The following is a 20504-nucleotide window of genomic DNA, read 5'->3' on the forward strand; positions in this document are numbered from 1 at the left end:
TTATAAAACTTGCTTAACAGCCTGGGTGAGACCTCGGTTCAAATTCCGGAACCAAGCTCCTAACCGCTACCCTATGTGCCTCCTAAGCACACAGTGAATGCTGAATGATTGGTGGCAATTATTATTATGGTCATTCCCCGAAGGGCAACTGATTAGGGTTTGAACTTCATAGGGGTCCTCAGCTGAGATGCCAACAGCAAAAGCCATAGCTGGCTGCCAGTCTTTTCCTTATCTCTGGGCGGGTCGGCTGCTGTGCCATTCCTGATTGGCTTCCAGGCAGCCATTTCCTCGACAGAGAGAGGTTCTGCCCCAGCCTCTGCCCTCTCGGGTTACCCTCATGGATGGGCCCTTCCACTGCACTCTCTCTGGATCCCATTGTGTTTTTCCAATGCACATCACCACTCATTTCTTTCCCCCTCAGTTTAGGTGATAAGAGAGAGTAATTGTCTTTTATAGACACTGTAATGAAGCCTGTCATCACACAAAAGAAGTTTGCTAATAAAATAAATCAAAGCAGCAATGAAAATGAATGGGGAACAGGCTTTCACAATTAGATTTGTACTTGTCTAGAGGCATGGTGCTTCTAGTGAGAAGACTTCCACAGGGGCAGTGAAAGGGGCCTAGAAACAAGCTGGCAGGGTATGTTTGGGAACTCCTGTGCTGGGAACTCCTGTGGGGGAGCAGCAAGGGACCCAGAGCAGACAGCTGCTTCCCCTCTACAGGGGTGGGAGTTAAAGGGGCAAGGCAGGGAGAAAGCTGACAGCAACACAAGGAGGGGACTGCAAAATGTCATCCCGTTGGTCTGTATTTGTCCCCATCTCGAACAAGATGGGTTCCCGGTCCAACATGATCCAGCTGCTGCCATCCCTGGAGCTCCCCTTTTCTCTGCCCCCAGCTGGACTCTGTTCCCGCCTCTTGGGTAGCCAGGCTCCAAATCATATACAGTGACTCTGCCCCACCCCACCTGGCCCTGTGGGCTGAGGATGAAGATAGCAGGAACAAAGGACCTTTTAGGAGCCAGGTGGAAGAGCAGCCCTTCCAGAGCCCCTGAACTAATCAAGATGTGAAGCCCAATCCCCATGACCTCATCGAGCAGTTTCCACTGAAAAGAGCACTTTTGCACAGAATCTGGGTTGCACCTGTCCCCATTCCTATCTCCCATTCCACAAATAAGAGAATATGGTAGCAAGATTAATAATAATGTCATTCTCTTGGTCACTTGCAGGTTTTGCCACCAAGTTACTTAAGAAAAAATACGGCCGGGCGCGGTGGCTCAAGCCTGTAATCCCAGCACTTTGGGAGGCCGAGGCGGGTGGATCACGAGGTCAAGAAATCGAGACCATCCCGGTCAACATGGTGAAACCCCGTCTCTACTAATACAAAAAAATTAGCTGGGCATGGTGGCGCATGCCTGTAATCCCAGCTACTCAGGAGGCTGAGGCAGGAGAATTGCCTGAATCCGGGAGGCGGAGGTTGCGGTGAGCCAAGATTGTGCCATTGCACTCCAGCCTGGGTAACAAGAGCGAAACTCCGTCTCAAAAAAAAAAAAAGAAAAAATACTTCCTGTCTTTGCACCTCAGTTTCTCCATTTGGAAAATCAGGCCATAGGGTGAAAACACATGATGTTGTTGGGCAGAGGGCGGGTGCTCTATAACTTCAGGGTGGTGGGACTTCTCATTCTTCTGCAAGCAGAAATGACTGACATTCATCCGGTTCTCTAAGAGCCAGGCACCAAGCTAAGAGCCTTTCACAGGCTGTCTTGTGCCATCTCAACAGCCATCATCATCACTACATCACAGATGAGGAGAGTGAAGCTCCCAGGTTCAGTGACCTGCAGGAGGTCCCATAGCGGGCATTGGTGGTGTGAGGATTGGCATAAGGGGAGTCAAGCTGCTGTGTCTGTGGTGTCTGTCTGGGTCTTGAATGGTCACCGCCTCCGCTGTGAAGGAAGGGAGGGGCCTAAAGATACAAAGGACAAGTGGCCTGGGCCATGAGCAGAACCACAGGGCCTGGGATCTGTGGCCAGCACCCTACCCCAGCAGGTCCTTGGACGGAGAGTCCCCTCCTGTCTTGGGATCCTGTCTCTCCATGGCAGTGTTGAGAATTGTTTGTCACAAGAGGGAGGTGAGCAAGCCAGGAGCATGATGGTGATGCTCTCTCTGACCTCCTATATCTGTCCCACTTCACCCCAGACAAACCCAGCCAGGATCTGGCCCGAAAGATAGGGAAATGGTGCCTTCTGCCTGAGAAACAAGGAAACCTCAGGCTCCCTGCTTACGACTTATATTGTTGCCAGAATTACTAAAAGCAAAAAAGACTGAATCCTTGGAGCCGGTGACTGAAGAATGGATGACAAAATGAGTGTCTTTCTCTTTAGTCAAGTCCCTATGCCGAAGACTTCGAATCAGTTTTGATTCACCTCCTCCTCCATGACTGAGTGCCTCTTATGGGCAAAGCACTGTGCTAGGCACTTGGGGTCCAGTGGCAAATACAACAGATGAGACCCCTGCCAATGCTGGCCCTGAGTCTAGCGGGGCACAGAGGGGTTGGTAAGGACTCTTATGGTAAAAGTGACAGAAAGCCTGGGTGTGGTGGCTCATGCCTGTAATCTTAGTACTTTGGGAGGCCGAGGTGGGAGGATTGCTTGAGCCCAGGAGTTCGAGACCAGTGCAGGGAACATAGGGAGACCCCCACGTCTACCAAAAAAAAAAAAAAATATCCAGGCATGGTGGCACACACCTGTGGTCCCAGCTACTTGGGAGGCTGAGGCAGGGGGGTCACTTAAGCCCGTGAGGTCAAGGCTGCAGTAAACAGTGATTTTGACACCATACTCCAGCCTATGTGACAGAGGGAAACGCTGTCTCAAAAATAAATAAACAAAATCAAAAAGTGACAAGATCATCTTAAACTAGCTATAGCAAAGAAAAGGCACGGTGGGGGTGGCAGGTGGGAGGCTGCATTCAACAGGCCTGCTTCCAGGTGCTCAAACAGGTGTCTCTTTCCCTCTCTTGGGACTGCCCTACTCTGCCCTTGCTGCATTCATGGACAGGCCTTCCCTTACTGTGTGGTGTGGAGGTGATCGCTGGCAGCTGCCGTGCATTGTCCCCTTTGCTCTCCACCCTAGAGAAAGTGTGTGGCCATCATATCAAGCACCAGCATGTGTAGTGACCATTAAATACACCCCATGGCCCTGCCCTATACCAGCTTCAGAGCCCAGGACATTGGGTGCTCCAGCTGGCCATCCTGGGTCACAGGCCCCAGGTGGAGCAGTTGGGAGGACAGTCCCCAATAGGGAGAAGGTGCACTGATAGGCAAAAACAACAGATGCCCATGACAGGGAGGTGAGACCTGGGACATAATCCTGTGAATAATTAATATTGCACTTCTGGTAAAAGCAATGAAGCAAGGTGCCATGTGTAAGTGTAAAAGGGTAAGAAGCCCCTGAGGAAATGGCTCTTAAGGGGACCTGAAGGATGAGTAGGAGGTAGGCAGGCAAAGGGAGGAGTCTATGGGAGGACTCAGTGGGCGTGATGAGCAAGAAGTGAGTGGGTTGAGGTGAGGGTGGAGGGTTGCTCGGGGCCCTTGGTGAGGCCAGAGGACATTCTGAAGTGATGGGCATGGCCTGCACTGGGGTGCTCCTAAAGGACCCAGGAGTGAAGCCACTTCAGCCGAACAGATGTTTGTCTTCCTGAGGGTAGTTCACATTGTGAGTCGGCCACCAGCATCATGTCCTGGCCAGGGAAGCCATGGAGTCAACCCACCGACAAAACCCTCCAGACATCCCGGGAATATGAGGGCATCTTGGATGCCTAAAGCTTCCCGACATATCAGGGTCACCCTGGACCCTCAGGAAGCTTCAGGCTGATGGCCAGCATAATTGGGGCCAAAGAAACCAGAGGTCACAGCGAAGAGAAGGATTTGGAAATTTATCATCCACCTGCATAAAGTTAGGTGCCTCTGCCAGGCAGAGCTGAACACGCAGCCTCATTAGCTAATGCGAGTTTAATATGAAGACAAGGAGCTGGATGCTGGCCTGGTCAGCTGCCCTGAGACACTCAGAAATAGAGCATGGTAAGGTGTCCCACCTGCTCAGCGCCACTGCACCACCTGGAAGGCAGCGGGCAGCCCAACAGCAACCTGGGCAATATCTGCCAGACAAAAAGCATCACTTCCACATCAATCACTTTGTATAAAGGAAGAGTTATTGTTATGGGATGCTGGCGCCTGATCAATATCTCCTGCTTTGAAAATAAACTTCTTGGCTTGGCCTTGACATTAATCTGCCATCAGGAGCCCATTATCTCTAGACCAATGTTCTGTTCTATTGACTCGCTGGACTTTTTTTTCTCCCCCAAGATCAGAATATAATTGCATTTCTCCAGGCAGCACTTCCACTAATTGCAGCCCCGTGCATATCCCCTCTCAGGAGGGCCAGAGTACATCTGGGCTGGGGATGGAGATAGCAGGAAGTAGTGGGAGACAAAGGACCTTTTAGGAGCCAGTGGAAGAGCAGCCCTTCTAGAGCCCCTGAATTAATCAAGATGTGAAGCCCAGTCCCCACAACCTCATCAAGCAGTTCCAACTGAAAAGAGCACTTTTGCACAGAATCTGGGTTGCAGATGTCCCCATTCCACAAATGAGAGAATATGGTAGCAAGATTAATAATAATGTCCTGAATCCAGCTGTGTCCTCCCCATTGCCGCAGCGCCCCTCACCCAGGGCCAGGACAGCTTCGTATCAGAACAGCTTCAGGAGCCTCCCAGGCCTGCCACTTCAGGCCCTTCTCCACCCCACAGGCAGAGTCATCTTTGTAAGATGTAAGTGGATTGTGTGTCTCCCTCACTGAAGACCCGTGAAGACTCCTTGTTCTGCCGGTGAGGCCCCTGCGGGAGCCCTGCTGCCTCTCTTGCCTCCCCTCCCATCTGTCTTCCCCTTTCTCCCTCTGCTCCTGCCTGGCTCTCTTTTTGATTACACCAAGCTTGGCCCTGCCAAAATCCTTTCCGCTTTCTCTTCTCTCACCTGTTCCCTCGCCTTTACTTTTATCTTCTCGGTTCTACCTCAAACATCCCCTCCGAAGTGAGGCTGTCCCTGACTGGGGAGCATAAAGTAGCATGCCTCACATCCCATACACCCCCACAACGAGTCTATGCAATGGCCCTGCTCTGCCATCGCCACCTGAAACCATCTCCCATGTTAGTTACCTATGCAGGAATCCATCTTAATGCAACACACAGTTAATGACGGCCACGCTTCTCTAGGCCAGGGATTTGGGAGTGGCTTTGTTTGATAGCTCCACCTTGGGTCTCACATAGGGAAACAGTCAGGCTATGAGCCAGGACCGCAGTCATCTGCAGGCTTGACTGTGACCACCACCTCCGCTTCTCAGGTGGCTCACTGACCTGGCTGGCAAGTTAGTGCTGTGGGCAGGAGGCCTCAGCTCTCACCTCATAGACCTCTCCATAGCACAACTTGGGTGTCCTCAAATATGGCAGCTGGCTCCCCCAAAGCCAGTAGTCCCACAGAGAAAGGTAGAAGCCATGGCATCTTTATGACCATCATTTCTGCAGTATCCTGTGGGTTACACAGGTCAGTCCTCATGTGACTCAATGGGAGGCATCTACACAGGGGCACAAATACTAGGAGGCAGGGAGTGTGAGGCCACCTTGGAGGCTGGGGCCTCGGCTGACTGATTCAGTGCTGTGTCCTGAGTTTGCACCAGGTCTTGTGCTGGGCCCTTTTACACACAGTATCCCATCTTCCAGTCCTGCCTCCTCTATTCCTTTACAGGAAACTGAGTCCCAGAGAAGTTAAGTACCTTGATCAAAGTCATAAAATGGGTAAGTGGCTGAGCCAGGATTCAAACCCAGGCCTGCCAAGGAGGGTCTGTGTAGGCTGGGCCCCTCAGTGGGTGTGAGTCAGTATTGACTGTACATGTTCAGATTTCCAAATTGCTGTCAGACCAGCAGGCAAACTTAGGAGCTCTCTGTGATGTCAGATACTCCTCCCTGGGAGAGGGACACAAGGAGAACCATCAGATCCCACACCGTGGCAAGACCCAGCTGCACAGCCTAGCGAGCCAGACTCAGAGAAGGCAGGGCAGGGAGGCTGACCGAACTGCTCAGGAAGACCCAGCCAGAGGCTCAGATCCAGGAGAAAGACAAATGCACATCGGTAAATCTGTGGAACCTGTGTGCCCCCTTGACTCCTCATACTGTGGCTGATACCACTTTGTGATCACCATGGTCTTTCTCGCTGATCCTCCAGTGCCACCCTAGAATTCTCAACACACCACTCCATAGTGGATTAGAGCTCAGACTCTGGAGTCAGCTAAAACAGGGTTTAAATTCTGCCTCCATCACTTACTCTGTGACCCTAGACACATTTCTTAGCTTTTCTGAGCCTCGTTGCAGCATCTGTAAGATGGAGCTCTGTTGCTACCTACTTTATAGGTCTTCTGATGAGGCTTAAGTGTGGTTGTGCATGTGACCATCTTAGCATAGTGTTTGGCAATGGTAAGCACTCAGTGCTGTCAGCTGTTTTTACTGCTGTTATTATATTACTGTGTTTCCCCACGTCATTAGCTCTGTGATCCAGGCTTCAGTAGACAATCCAGGCTGATGCTTTTGCTGAGTGCACTAAGGGGTGCTGGCCTGATGAGATGGTGAACTGGAAGCAGAAACGTCATCATCTCTCCCTTTCTTGACACGCAGGTGTGGATGTGTGGGGGCCGCATGGAGGACATCCCCTGCTCCAGGGTGGGCCATATCTACAGGAAGTATGTGCCCTACAAGGTCCCTGCCGGAGTCAGCCTGGCCCGGGTAAGGTGGTGGCTTTCCTGCGGGGGGAGAAGGGGTTGGCCTAGGACCATCAGCTGCACTGAGGCCTCCTGGGGGCCCTGGACTGTGTTGTGTGATCCCTGGGTTTGAGGATGTGCCCCCATTCTCCAGGTGAAATCCAATTTAAAAGAGCTTCCATAAATCTTTACTTAACCCTTCATTGGCTGTGTGACCTGAGGAGGCTTGCCTAACTCCTCTGAACCTGTGTTTCCTTCTTTGCTTAAAGATACCTAATTCTTTCCAACTCTCAGCATTGCCAGGAGAATTAAGGAGATGATACTGTTTCCCAAAGTGTGACAGATGAGATGGTCTTAGGCAGCAGACACAGGAACGTTTTCTGGTTCATATGTTTAATGTGGATTCTAAATTAATGTGTATTCGTGTAGCTAACTTGTAATTTCACAGATATTATTACTTAGTGTAAAGCTAAGTAGGTGCAAAGTTAGACCAGAGGTGACGGAAAGAAACATGGTAGGTAAATATTAATACAGGTGGTGTGTTGTGTTGGGAAAGCCTGCGTATTAAGTTTCTGGAAGGGAGGTGGGGTTCATAAATGTCAGTATCTTTCTCTTCTCCCTACCCCTGTCCACTCTCACTGTCAAAACCTCTGCATGTCAAACCGTTTCATTGCCTTAAAATGGTTTGTATCAGTCATTGCTTCAATTAAATTGGCCACTGACTGCAAATGGAAATCTGTTAGCCAGTTTGTTTTTGTTTTTGATATTAAATGTATTGAAAAACTAAATAAATCCAGGTGACCACAAAAGAAACACGAAGAGGAGGGAAGGTCCCCAGAGGGGGAAGGAGCCTCCGGGAGGTTTGCAGGGAAGCTGGAAAGGGCCCGCCATAGCTTTCTCTCCGCGGAGCCTCTGAGCCCTGCTGGCCGGGTTGACTTTAGACCGCACTGCCTCCTTCTGTCCAGGGCACTGCCTCCTCCCTCGTCACCTGACAGCCTTAACGTGCAGAATTGTAGCCCCCTGGGTCCTGGAAGAGCCTTGTTCTGTGACTTACAAGCTAAGCTGAGAGGCTCAAAGAGGCCGCGCGTCTCCTCGAGCGCCATCCGTGCGGGGAAGTTGAGCTCCGGGAAGTGTCAGGGGCCGCGTGGAGGGAAAGGAGAGCCGGCAGTGCCCTCCAGTGGCAGCAGAGCCTAACGACGCCCTCACCAGCCGTTCGCGCTACCCACAGCCCCATCCTATGCGGGGGGTGGGTTCTAGGTTCAGCCCCTTGAAGCAGGAATCGCGTTCTCCTATAGGCCATTTGGAGATCCCTGAGGAAGGTGCCAGGCAGGCAAAGAGCGCATGCTTTTTCGGTCCGCCCAAGACTGCGACTCTTCTGGCCACAAGGGACCATGGGGACACTCCGACTCCAGACCAGGAGCAACCCCAAAGCATTCTTTTCCTCTGCAGAGCTGTTATTGATAAGGGCCACTAAAAATAAAATTAGCCGGGCACGGTGGTGTGTCCCTGTGGTCCCAGCTACTCAGGAGGCTGAGATGGGAAGATCGCTTGGGTCAGGGAGGTCGAGGCTGCAATGAGCTGTGTGTGCCACTGCACTCCAGCCTGGGTGACAAAACGAGACCAAGTCTCCAAAAAAGTTTTTTACTTTTGTTTTTTAAAGGCTCACCTGATAAAGAGATACTACCGCCTCCTGCTTGTTATAGAACCATTATTATAAATGAATTCAGTGGATAATAGCTAATTGTAGTAACGCTTATAAAAATTCCCTTTGAGCCAGGCAGGCAAAGCATTTTACTTATCTCGCTTCATTCTCACTTGTTTTTAACCCCATTTTATGGATAGGGAACATGGAACATGTGATGTTGGCAATAGAAACGTTAAGTAATTAGAACCAGAATTCAAGTCTGACAGGTGCCTGGCACATAGCAATTGTTCCTTAAACAGTGACTGCTATTATTAGTGTCAGCATCAATATTAACAATAAAGACTGGAACGTGTATTTAAAAGTCTTATCTAAAATCAGTGTTTAGGCATTTTAACGTGTTTCTCTTTTAGTTGTCTGTACTGAAGCAGCATCCTGTTTTTGGCTTTAAACCACTTTAACAATCTGAGTGGTGCCCCATGGCTTCTTCCCCAGGGATCCTGTGATCCATTAGGTCTGATTATGTGTAGGTTTGCAGAACCACAGAGATGCCTGATTCAGGTGTGGCATTTTATTATGGTGACTAACAACCCTCAGTTAGTTGCAGATCACATTTAAAATATTTGCTCAGTGGGCCAGGCGTGGTGGCTCACGCCTGTAATTCCAGCACTTTGGGAGACCAAGGCAGGCAGATCACCTGAGGTCAAGAGTTCAAGACCAGCCTGGCCAACATGGTGAAACCCCATCTTTACTAAAAATACAAAAATTAGCCGGGCATGGTGGTGCATGCCTTTAATCCCAGCTACTAGGGAGGCTGAGGCAGAGAATCACTTGAACCTGGGAGGTGGAGGTTGCAGTGAGTCAGGACCATGCCACTGTACTCCAGCCTGAGTGACAGAAGACTCTATCTCGAATATATATATGCTCAGCGTTTTAACAACCACATCCTAAGCCTTCTGGAACATGTCTCCTAGTTGATCATCTTGATAGATTTAAGAGTTGTCCCAATAGTTCTGAGAGAGCCAGGCAGAGAAACTGAGATTGTATGAACTCCGGAAGGTCAAACAGCCAGACAGATGTAACTGGGTGTTCCAGGTTCTTGGCATTCCCCTGCCCCAGGAATGGGGAAGAGGCCCTGGAGGTGCGGTGGGCTCGTTTAAGTAAATATTGGACCCAAAGAGTTTTGCAGAAAAGCAATTTATTAGGCGGGGGGGGGGGGGTGGGGGAGAGGGAACGCCCACACTGTCATGGGAGGGGATCCAGAGATGGAGTCCGAACAGGTGAGGGGCAGGGGGTCTTTTAATCTGGGAGTTACTCCCGCCCCATGCAAGTTCTTGTCCCATGAGAGGAGTTCCTTCAAACTTCCACTGGAGTGATTTATCTTTGACGTTGACATTGGATTGTCTGCCCGGCCCATAGCTTTTCCTCTCATAGCTTTTCCAGGGCTTTCTAAACAAAGGAAGCTCACCTGGGCAGTCTACCTTTCCCATGTGAGTGAAAGTTAGACAAAGAACTCTGGGCTCCCGGATGGAGACGTGAAAGAAGGCAGGTCAGGCATGTCACTGGGAAGTTCTTGCCTTTGAAACCACGCCCCTGTGAACCTGGGAAGAGAAGTTAATACATTCTCTGACAGCCTTGAGGTAGCAGCAGTTTAGGAAGGATGAGCTGTCCACCAGCTTGCCTGCCTCAGGAACAAGTAGCCAGTCTTACATTGTTTACTAAACTTGCTGAGATCTTTCTTATCTCTGCCTCTGGAAAAAGGGAAAGCAGTAACAGAAACTACTCAAACTTGGTGAAACGAAAATGGAGACTTACTCCAAGGACCCAGGCAAATCTCTATAATCCAAGCAGGAGAAGTGCAGTTGGGCCTCACACGGGACTGGGACTCAGAAGTAGGGAGGTGTTGAGAGGAGGGGTTTGAGGAGCCCAAAGCCCACTAAAATCCCAAGGTCCTTTTTATGTCTCTAACAAGGGGAGATATGAGAGAAATAAGTGTAAAGTCACTTCCTTTGGTGCAAACAGTGAACTGTAGCAAAAAAAAAAGTGCAAAATCTGGGAGAAAGAGCTTATCAAGCTATGTCTGGAAAATACAATTATGCAATATTAATTAAAATAGTAATTAGAATTAAAATACGATGTTATTCAATCCTTTAAGAATAACACTGTAAATTGCAGTATCATTCTTAACCAGTCTGGCCATGGCCAGAGTGGCCGGACTTGTTTTCAGTCGGAGTGAAACTACAGCAGTTCCTCGTTACCTCTGTGACTGAGCAGGTTAGACTGGGCCAAAAGACCCTGGTGGGCATACTTGAAAGAGCAGAGGAAATATTGTGTTTTAAAGTGTTCCTCTAGCACATTTAAACACAGCCTTTGCTGTGCAGGGGCCTGGTGGGGATAAAGACTGTTCCTGAACTGTTTTCTAACCCACTGTGGACCCTTCAGCATCAGGAAGAACTAGGTAGCAACAAGGAAATTCAGCTGTTTCCTGGTCCCCAACTCAGAGCCAGCGAAATGCAGGAGCCGGTGAATTTTGTCTCCAGTGCAGGGGCCTCCCTGGCTTCCTTCCCATCACTCAAGAGTCAGCAGCCTGTTTTTGTATGGCCTGTGAGCTAAGAATGGTTTTTACATTTTTAAATCATTAGAGGGAAAGGGAATCAAAAGAAGAAGATTTTGTGATACATGAAAATCAAATTTCAGTGTCCGTAAGTTTTATTGGAACGCAGCCACGCCATTTATATGGTGCCTATGGCTGCTTTATAACTACCTCAGCAGTGAGACCATATGCAAAGACTAAGTATTTACTATCCGGCTCTTTATAGAGCACATTTAAACATTTGGGACCCCTGCCTGACCTTCTGCTCCTAGAGCAGTCCTTCACACTGAGGTGCAAATGACTGAAAACAGCTTAAAGTGCTAACTCCCCTTTACCTTTCAGAGGAAGTTTTGGATTGCAATAGGGAAAAAACTTATGAAGGAGGTAAAGCCTGAAGAGTTAAAAGGGAGATGTGGGGGAACACCAGGGGTTGAAGAAACATGTTTTGGAGCAGAAAATTTCCCCTAAACCCTGAAGGCCTTTTGCTCTCAGATGTGTCACATACCAGAAGTTCTCACTGGGTGGTGTCTGCACTGCAGATGGAATAAGGAATTTTCATCACACACATAAGAATTCCCTCTTCCTCTGTCCCCAAGTTTACTCATAAACAATTTCTTCACCTGCTGCCTCTGCTTGCCAGTCATGTGGATGTCATTTTTTAAAATTGATTATCTTTGTGCTTCATGATGAAAGTAGCAAGAACCTTTGCACTTCAAAGGATTATTAGAGGCCGAGCGCGGTGGCTCACGCCTGTAATCCCAGCACTTTGGGAGGCTGCAGCAGGTGGATCACTTGGGGTCAGGAGTTCAAGACCAGCCTGGACAAGATGGTTAAACCCTATCTCTACTAAAAAAAAAAAAAAATTAGCTGGGTGCGGTGGCAGGCACCTGTAATCCCAGCTACTTGGGAGCCTGAGGCAGGAGGATTGCTTGAACCTGGGAGGCGGAGGTTGCAGTGAGCCGTGATCACGCTCTGCACTACAGCCTGGGCAACAGAGCAAGACTCTGTCTCAAAAAAAAAAAAAAGGATTATTAGAAATTCCAGCTGCTGATGGAATTACGCCTTTTGGTTTCAAATTATAATTTGCTTTTATCACATAACTTGGTCAAAACTCTTAGTTAAAAATGACAAAAACCAAATCAAATTGGCTTAGCAAAGAGAAAATATATGGGCTCCTGTAATTGGAAAGTCTGAGGTAGCTCTGGCTTTAGACATGGCTGGATTCTGGTAATAATCCAGAATTAGCATGAGAAATAAGTGTAAAGTCATTTCCTTTGGTGTAAACAGTGAACTGTAGAAAAAAAGTTCAAAATCTTGGAGAAAGAGCTTATCAAGCTATGTCTGGAAAATACAATAATGCAATAGTAATTACAGTTAGAATCAAAATACAATGTTATTCAATCCTTTAAGAATAACACTGGTAAATTTCAGTATCATTCTTAACCAGTCTGGCCATGGTCAGAGTGGCCGGACTTGCTTTCAGTTGGAGTGAAACTACAGCCATTCCTCATTGCCTCTGTGACTGAGCAGGTTAAACAGTGAGCCAAAAGAATGCATTCTTGGATCCAGCCCTCCGCTCCGCTTCATTCTGGGTTGATTTCATCCTTGGACGTGCTCTCCTTGTATGGAGGCCATATGGCCCAGCAGCTCTGGCTGGCATCCTGTCTTATCCAGCAATCCAAGCAGAAACAGAGCGATTTTTCCAATAGTTCCTGCAAAAATCCCAAGGCTGATGCCTGTTGGTTGTGATTGGTGGGGCTTAGGGAATGTGTCTGCTATTTGAGCAGTCCCTGCACCAGGGGCACCTGTATTCACATTAGCCAGGCTAGGTCTATGCCTTTCCTCCCGCCGCATGAGCTGACAGGGAGACAGAGTGGCTGCCCAGAGGAAAATCAGTGGGGGCTATCATTGGAAGAAAAGGGGATGGAAGATGGGTGGGCAAAACAATAGCAGCCTATTGGCCAACTGTAAGCTGTGAAGCCCTTAAAACATGCATTAAGATAACTAGAAACACAGAAAGCCTAAACACACGGTGGGGCTGGGATATTTGATGCAACAGAAAATAAGAAGGGTTGACCTCGACGTGCCAGCACCCTTTTCACTTCACTGCCTGGCTTTGGCTTCTCGGAGAGACTGACCCCTTTACTGCCTCTTGCCCCACAGAACCTTAAGCGGGTGGCAGAAGTGTGGATGGACGAGTACGCGGAGTACATTTACCAGCGCCGGCCTGAATACCGCCACCTCTCTGCTGGGGACGTCGCCGCCCAGAAAAAGCTCCGTAGCTCCCTTAACTGCAAGAGTTTCAAGTGGTTTATGACGAAGATAGCCTGGGACCTGCCCAAGTTCTACCCACCCGTGGAGCCCCCGGCTGCAGCTTGGGGGGAGGTGAGTCTGGAGGGCAGGGCTGGCTCCATAATTTGCTGGGCGTGCAAAAATGCAAATGCAGACCCCATGTTCAAAAGGCAGAAAACAAGGGCAGGGAGGAAAGGCATGAATATAAAACTGTTTCCTTTCTTTCCTGGTCTCTCTCTCGCCTTGTCATGGTGTATTTTTACTTACTGGTTAGTGTTCTCAGTGTAGAAAAATTAAAACTTTAAATTATTGGCATGAATCTTACCTTTCAGTTTTGCATTATACAGTTTAAAATGCAAATTAACAGCATGTAACTCATGTTCAGAAGGGGTGAAATGACCTGATCTGTATTTCCCACCTGCTGCATGCCAGTATTTCTCACTAGAACAGTCTAAACATGGCACAAAACTAACTCAGCTGTTTTTACTTCACTTCTTGATAATGTACCTATTTTTCCAACACTCTCTACCTTCCACTGACTGATGAGTTAGGAAGGGCTAGAAAGCAAACGAACTAAGGGGCCAGGCGCGGTGGCTCATGCCTGTAATCCCAGCACTTTGGGAGGCTGAGGCAGGAGGATGACTTGAGCTCAGGAGTTTGAAAACAACCTGGGAAACATAGGAAGACCCTGTCTCTACAGAAAAGAAATTAGCCAGGCATGGTGGTACGTGCCTGTAGTTGCAGCAACTTGGGAGGCTGAGGCAGGAGAACTGCTCAAGCCCAGGAGGTCAAGGTTCTAGTGAGCTGTGATCGTGCCACTGCACTCCAACCTGGTGACAGAGCAAGACCCTGCCTCAAAAAGAAAAGGAACTAAGGTTGCCCTGTCTTTCCTGCAAAAGTTCTTGGCTAACATGGGGCAGTAGAGCAAGTAAAAAAGGACAGGACAGGACTTGTTGGTTGTTCCTGCTTCTTAGGATGCCATTGCCCTTCTTAGTGCACCCAGAGCAAGTTCTGGTTTGAAGGGAAAGCCTGGCCTCTGGGATCACCAGCACCCCCACTTAGTGTTCTTCACACATGCTGCATGCAGGCAGGGCAGAGAGCAACAGCATGCTTCTCTGTTCATGCACACGCTCCACTGTCCCGTCAGATTCCGCTTACAAAACAGGTCAAAGATAAAATTATTCAGAATTTCAAGAAAGCAGCAACAGAGCTCTAAACGAAGCCAGGCCCTCCTGAGCATGGGGCCCTGTGCAACAGCACATGGTGCAGCCTGTGAAGCTCCTGCTGGCCGAGGCAGACCAGTCTCCGCAGGCAGACGAGCATGCAATCATGGGATCCGGGTCTCCGAGCTGAGAGGACCTACCCATTCACAGATGGAGATGTTGGAGCTTGGAAAAGGGAAGCATGAGTTGGGGCTCTTTCAGAAGACCATTTTTTAAAAAATGGGGGGAATATATTGTGTATTGACTCACATAGGAGCCTGGGGTAGCTATGGCTCAAGACAACCTGGATCCGATGTCAGTCTCTTTCTCCTGCTGAACTTAGCTTCCTTTTATGTTGGCCCCATGCTGAAGGTATGAAAATGGCTTCCAGAAGCTTCAGGCTGACCAAACCCCCTGCTTGGCCAACCCAGCATAAACACCTCTTCCCCAGTATAATCAGTAAAGGTACAGGAATCAAGTCTTATTCTTGGATCCTGTACCAATCACTGGGGCCATCAGGGAAGAGGGAAAGCAGGGTAGGCTGGATGCTCTGGCTGGCCACAGGGTGGGTGAGGAATAGTAGCCCCATGGAAAGTCGGGGTGGTGTTACCAGAGGAAGGGGAGAGGCATGGTGGGCTGGCAGGAACACCAGGTATGATTTGCTCAAATTCTTACAGCAAATCACAGAGCCCTTTCCTGGCTCAGCTGCCTGGCTCGCCTACCCCAACATCACCTCCAGTTTCTAGGAACACTGCTGTGTGGACTTCCCTCATGAGGCTCTCTGGCTCTTTACCAGCTTGTTGGCTTTCTCACGTGCGTTAGTTCAAGTCCTCCAAGAAGCAGATGCCACAGTGGGATTAGACGCACAAAAGATTTATGGGTCAAACACTTGAGAGGAAAAATGAAGATGCTTGGGGAGACTAGGAGAGCCATGAGACCAGGACACTGGTCTGACTTCTGCGAAGGGGCGGGGAAAGGAAGGAGGGCCAGGGTAGGAAGAGTTCCAGACTGCAGTAAAGCTGTAAGGAAGCTTTGACCAAGTTAATGAAGAGTCCCCAAGCTGAATAAACAGCCAGAATATTTCAGCTTCTCACAGGGGTGGGTCTGCCTCACTCATTGGCTGGGATCCACCCATGGGTTGACACAATGTTAGATTCAGAATACAGGATCTGGTGCAAAAGACTCCCTGCAACAGGAAATTGAGTGGTGCATTTTCATAACCACCACAGCCCCCTACCCCTCAGACAAAGTAGGATTGATATCTATAAGGTAGGAACTATAGGTGACACCACACACCTAGCACAATGGCCTGCCCATAGTTAAGTGCCCAATCAGTATTTGCTGGCCAAGCAAGTAAGCAGCCAAGGGCTTCAGACTCCTAGCCCAGCGCTCTTCCCACCACACCCATCTTCACGGTTGAAGAGTAAGAGGCCACTATTGTTCTTTGGAACTCAGTAGGGGGTGAGGGGGCCTCCTGCCACCTCTTGCCATTCACCTGCTCTAAGGGACAGAGAGCCCATGACATACAGCACAGGTTTCATGTCCTTTTCTAGGGGCTTTCAAGGTATGGTCCCTGGACCACCTGTACCTGCGTCACCTGGAATGGGGGTAAAACTTGGTTCAACTTTTGGCCAAAGAGCAGAGCCCTTGGTTAAAATACAAATTTGGTTAAAATTTGGCCAGGACTCCCTGGCCCCACTCCCTGAGAAGTTGAACCAACAGGTTCAACTCCTCACCTCTTGTCCCCCACCACCATCCCGGGACTCTGCATGCTCTAAACACAGCAGTCCTTAGGATTACACTCTGTGGATTAAGTCTTCTTTATGGAGAGGCTCAAGGCACTTTGAACAGCCCAGGGCAAGCTTTATCAAGACGATTTGGAGCTTAATCCAGCTAATGTCTCCCCCTTGGTTTCTCCTTTCACCTGGCAGAAACCTGGTGGGTACCTTAAGGCACCTTAGTCAGTGGTCCACTCCTTCCCTCTTTCTCTTTCAGATCAGAAATGTGGGCACAGGGCTGTGCGCAGACACAAAGCATGGGGCCTTGGGCTCCCCACTGAGGCTAGAGGGCTGTGTCCGGGGTCGCGGGGAAGCTGCCTGGAACAACATGCAGGTAAGAGCCGCCCCTCAGGGACGGCTCATGCCAGGTTCTCTGAAACATCTGCAACCTGGGGTGCTCACATGGCCAGCTGGGAGGGAGAGGCATGGGTCAGTGATAAGTGACAAGAGTCAGCCCCGGGGATGCATTTCAAGATCTTCCTGAACACTATGGAAAGGGGATTCCTTCACAATGCAGTAAAATCATCAGTCTGGACCATTTTGGTTACAAATGATGGACACTCAGCCCAAACGGCCTTCAACAAAAAGAGGGTTATTGGCTCATATCACTTTAAAGCCTTATGTTGCTGGATCTCTCAAGAGACTGTTCCCCTCTCTGTGGGCCTCATTCTCAACCTGGCTCTTCCTGTATAATAGCAGATGTGGCCATCAGCAGCCCCATGGATAGGCATGCTCCTTCCAAGAGTTCTGGAAAAGCCCTGGCTCCCACGTATTGTGTCCCTGAGCTGATTATACAAGAGGTGGTGAACTCATATTGATGGGGACAGAGCCATCACTGTTGGGGAGTGATGGGTATGTTCATTACCTTGACTCCTGGAGCCTGGGGACATGGTCAGCCTCACTGTAGGATGGGTGGGATGCAGAAGGTGAGCCAGCCTGCAGGAAGAGCCTCTGCTCAAACAAGCAGGCTCATGCCCGCAATCCCAACACTGTGGGAAGCTTAGGTGGAGGAGTGCTTGAAGCCAGGTGTTCGAGGTTACGGTGATTGTGCCATGCACTCCAGCCTGGGTGGAGTGACCTTGGGTTAAACAATTATTTTTTAGATACAACAAAAAAAACATAATCCATAAAAGAAAAAAATTGATAAATTGGACTAATTCAGAATGAATAAAAAGCAAGCCAGGCCAGGTGCAGTGGCTCACACCTGTAATCCCAGCACTTTGGGAGGCTGAGGCGGGCGGATCACGAGGTCAAGAGATCAAGACCATCCTGGCCAACATGGTAAAACCCCATCTCTACTAAAAATACAAAAATTAGCTGGGCATGGTGGCACGAGCCTGTAGTCTCAGCTACTCGGGAGGCTGAGGCAGGAAAATTGCTTGAACCTGGGAGGCAGAGGTTGCAGTCACTGAGATCGCACTACTGCACTCCAGCCTGGTGACAGAGCGAGACTCTGTCTTAAAAAAAAGCAAGCCACAGATGGGAAGAAAATGTTTGTAAAGCATATATCTAACAAAGGACTTGTATCTAGAATATATAAATGAAAGGACTTGTATCCACTCAAACTCTCAAAACTCAATAACGTCTTTAAAGTAGACAGACACTTTACCAAAAAAAAGTATATGAATGGCAAATACATATTAAAATGCTTAATTTCATTAGTTAATAGAGAAATGGAAATTGCAATTACCAGGAAATACCAACACACACCTATTAAGAGGACTGACCATACTAAGGATTGGCAAAAAGGTGGATGAACTGGACCTGTATGCTGCTCATGGGAGTGTAAATGGCACAGCCACTTTGGGAAACAGTGTGGCAGTTTCTTAGAAAGTTGACCAGTCATTCCACTCCTACATATTTATCCAAGAGAAAGAAAACATATGTCCATACAAAGACTTGTACACAAATGTTCATAGCAGCTTTATTTGTAATAGCCAAAAACTGGAAACCACCAAGATGTCCCATAGCAAGGAACTGGAATGCAAACTCAGCAATAACAAGCAATGAATTATTGATAAATGCTGTTAGGACATAGACGATTCTCAACAAAATTACGTTGCATGAAAGAAATGAGACACAAGAATATATACTGTATGATTCCTTTATAGAAAATTCTAGAAATTGCAAACTAATCGCTAGAAACAGAAAGCAGATCAATGGCTGTCTAAGGATGTGGGGATTGGTGGGGACAGCAGGAAGAGATTACAAGAGAGCATGAGGACACTTTTGGGGGGTGATGGGTATGTTCATTACCTTGATTATGATGATGGTTTCTCAGATGTAAACGTCTATCAAGATGTATCAAATTGTACACTTTAAATGTGTGCAGTTTATTGTATGCCAGCTATTATTCCGTAAAGCTACTGAAAAGAAACAAAAAAGTTTATCAACCAAATGGATCATGACTCAAATAGACTAACTGTGAAAAGAAATTGGTAAGAATCCTGAGCAGACTCGGTGGCTCACGCCTGTAATCCCAGCACTTTGGGAGGCCGAGGTCGGTGGATCACCTGAGGTCAAGAGTTCAAGATGAGCCTGACCAACATGGTGAAACCCCTTCTCTACTAAAAATACAAAATTAGCCAGGTGTAGTGGCATGCGCCTGTAGTCCCAACTACTTGGGAGGCTGAGGTGGGATAATTGGTTGAACCCAGGAGTTGGAGGTTGCAGTAAGCCAAGATTGCACCATTGCAGTCTAGCATGGGCAACAAGAGTGAAACTCCATCTCAAAAAAAAAAAAAAAAGAATCCCAAGAACACTTGAACTGTGGATATTTGATAACATTTTGGACTTGTAGTAACTACTTTTAGATGTTATAATGGCACTTACTGAAGTGTTTATACCTGACATGATATGATATCTGAGATTTGCTTCAAAATAATGTGATAGTAGGGACAGTGGTAGAAGTAAAGCTGCAACATTGGCCTTGAGTTGGTAACTTTGTTTTTTCACTCTGTACCCCAGGCTGGAGTGCAGTGGCGCGATGTCGGCTCACTGCAACCTCTGCCTCCCAAGCTCAAATGATTCTCATGCCTGAGCCTGCCGAGTAGCTGGGATTACAAGCATACACCACCATACCTGGCTAATTTTTGTATTTTTAGTAGAGATGGGGTTTCACTATGTTAGCCAGGCTGGTCTCAAGCTCCTGGCCTCAAAGTGATCCACCCACCTTGGCCTCCCAAACTGCTGGGATTACAGGTATGAGCCACCATGCTGGGCCAAGTTGGTAACTTTTAAAGCTAGGTGGTTAGAATGGGAGGCACAGTTAATATATTATTTTTTAGACCTCTGAGTTTAAAATGTTCCATAATTTTACAAAATGGAGAAAAAAAGTCCTTGGCTTTGCTGTCCCTATTTATAATGTCCCTGTGCACAGGTATTCACCTTCACCTGGAGAGAGGACATCCGGCCTGGAGACCCCCAGCACACCAAGAAGTTCTGCTTTGATGCCATCTCCCATACCAGCCCTGTCACGCTCTATGACTGCCACAGCATGAAGGGCAACCAGCTGTGGAAATACCGCAAAGTAAGACGGGATGGGGGGGAGCAGGGCACCAGCTTGATTTTTTTTTTAAGGAGATATAGTGCCTCACCCCTTCTTTCAACAGAGCCTATCCACTTATTCATTTGTGCCACAAACCTACCATGCCAGATTTTGCAGTCATTCAAGAGCAATCAGAAATCTAGACTTCTCTGTGAAATCCCCAAATCTAGGCAACTGAGTCCATTTAAAAAGAAAAGCATGACCAGGCACAATGGCTGATGCCTGTTAATCCCAGCACTTTGGGAAGCCAAGGTGGGCAGATCACCTGAGGTCAGGAGTTTCAGACTAGTCTGGCCAACATGGTGAAACCTTGTCTCTACTAAAAATACAAAAGTTAGCCGGGTGTGGTGGCTCATGCCTGTAATCCCAGCTACTGGGGAGGCTGAGGCAAGAGAATCGCTTGAACCCAGGAGACAGAGGTTGCAGTGAGCCAAGACTGCACCACTGCGCTCCAGCCCGGGTGACAGAACAAGAACCTGTCTCAAAAAAAGAAAGTGTGCACACACACATCATAAGGACTAGTGAGGTTTGACAGGACGTGGGCAGTGTCTAGGTCCCAGGCCTGGAAACAGCATGTATCACTTCTGGCCACATCCCAGCAGGCAGAACCCAGTCCCATGGCAACAGCAGCTGCAAGGGAGGCTGGGCAGCATCTGG

At 48.5% G+C, this 20504-nt stretch overlaps 1 protein-coding gene across 4 annotated transcripts in view; it reads left to right on the plus strand.

Annotated features, from left to right (window-relative positions):
* GALNT10 (polypeptide N-acetylgalactosaminyltransferase 10) overlaps positions 1 to 20504 on the plus strand; it is a 230473-nt gene that overhangs the window by 205760 nt on the left and 4209 nt on the right. For 2 of the 4 annotated variants that reach the window (XM_064366544.1, XM_012455784.2), the window contains exons 8-11: positions 6711 to 6818; positions 13192 to 13413; positions 16518 to 16634; positions 19680 to 19829. In XM_064366544.1, the coding sequence (XP_064222614.1) occupies positions 6711 to 6818; positions 13192 to 13413; positions 16518 to 16634; positions 19680 to 19829 (597 nt within the window). The remainder of the gene's footprint in view (positions 1 to 6710; positions 6819 to 13191; positions 13414 to 16517; positions 16635 to 19679; positions 19830 to 20504) is intronic. The other 2 variants (XM_012456468.2, XM_064366545.1) reach the window with 2 other exon arrangements.

The sequence above is a fragment of the Aotus nancymaae genome, unplaced genomic scaffold, assembly GCF_030222135.1.
Source record: "Aotus nancymaae isolate 86718 unplaced genomic scaffold, 86718_ANA_hifiasm-v0.15.2.pri h1tg000064l_1, whole genome shotgun sequence".
NCBI classification, from domain to species: Eukaryota; Metazoa; Chordata; class Mammalia; order Primates; family Aotidae; genus Aotus; species Aotus nancymaae.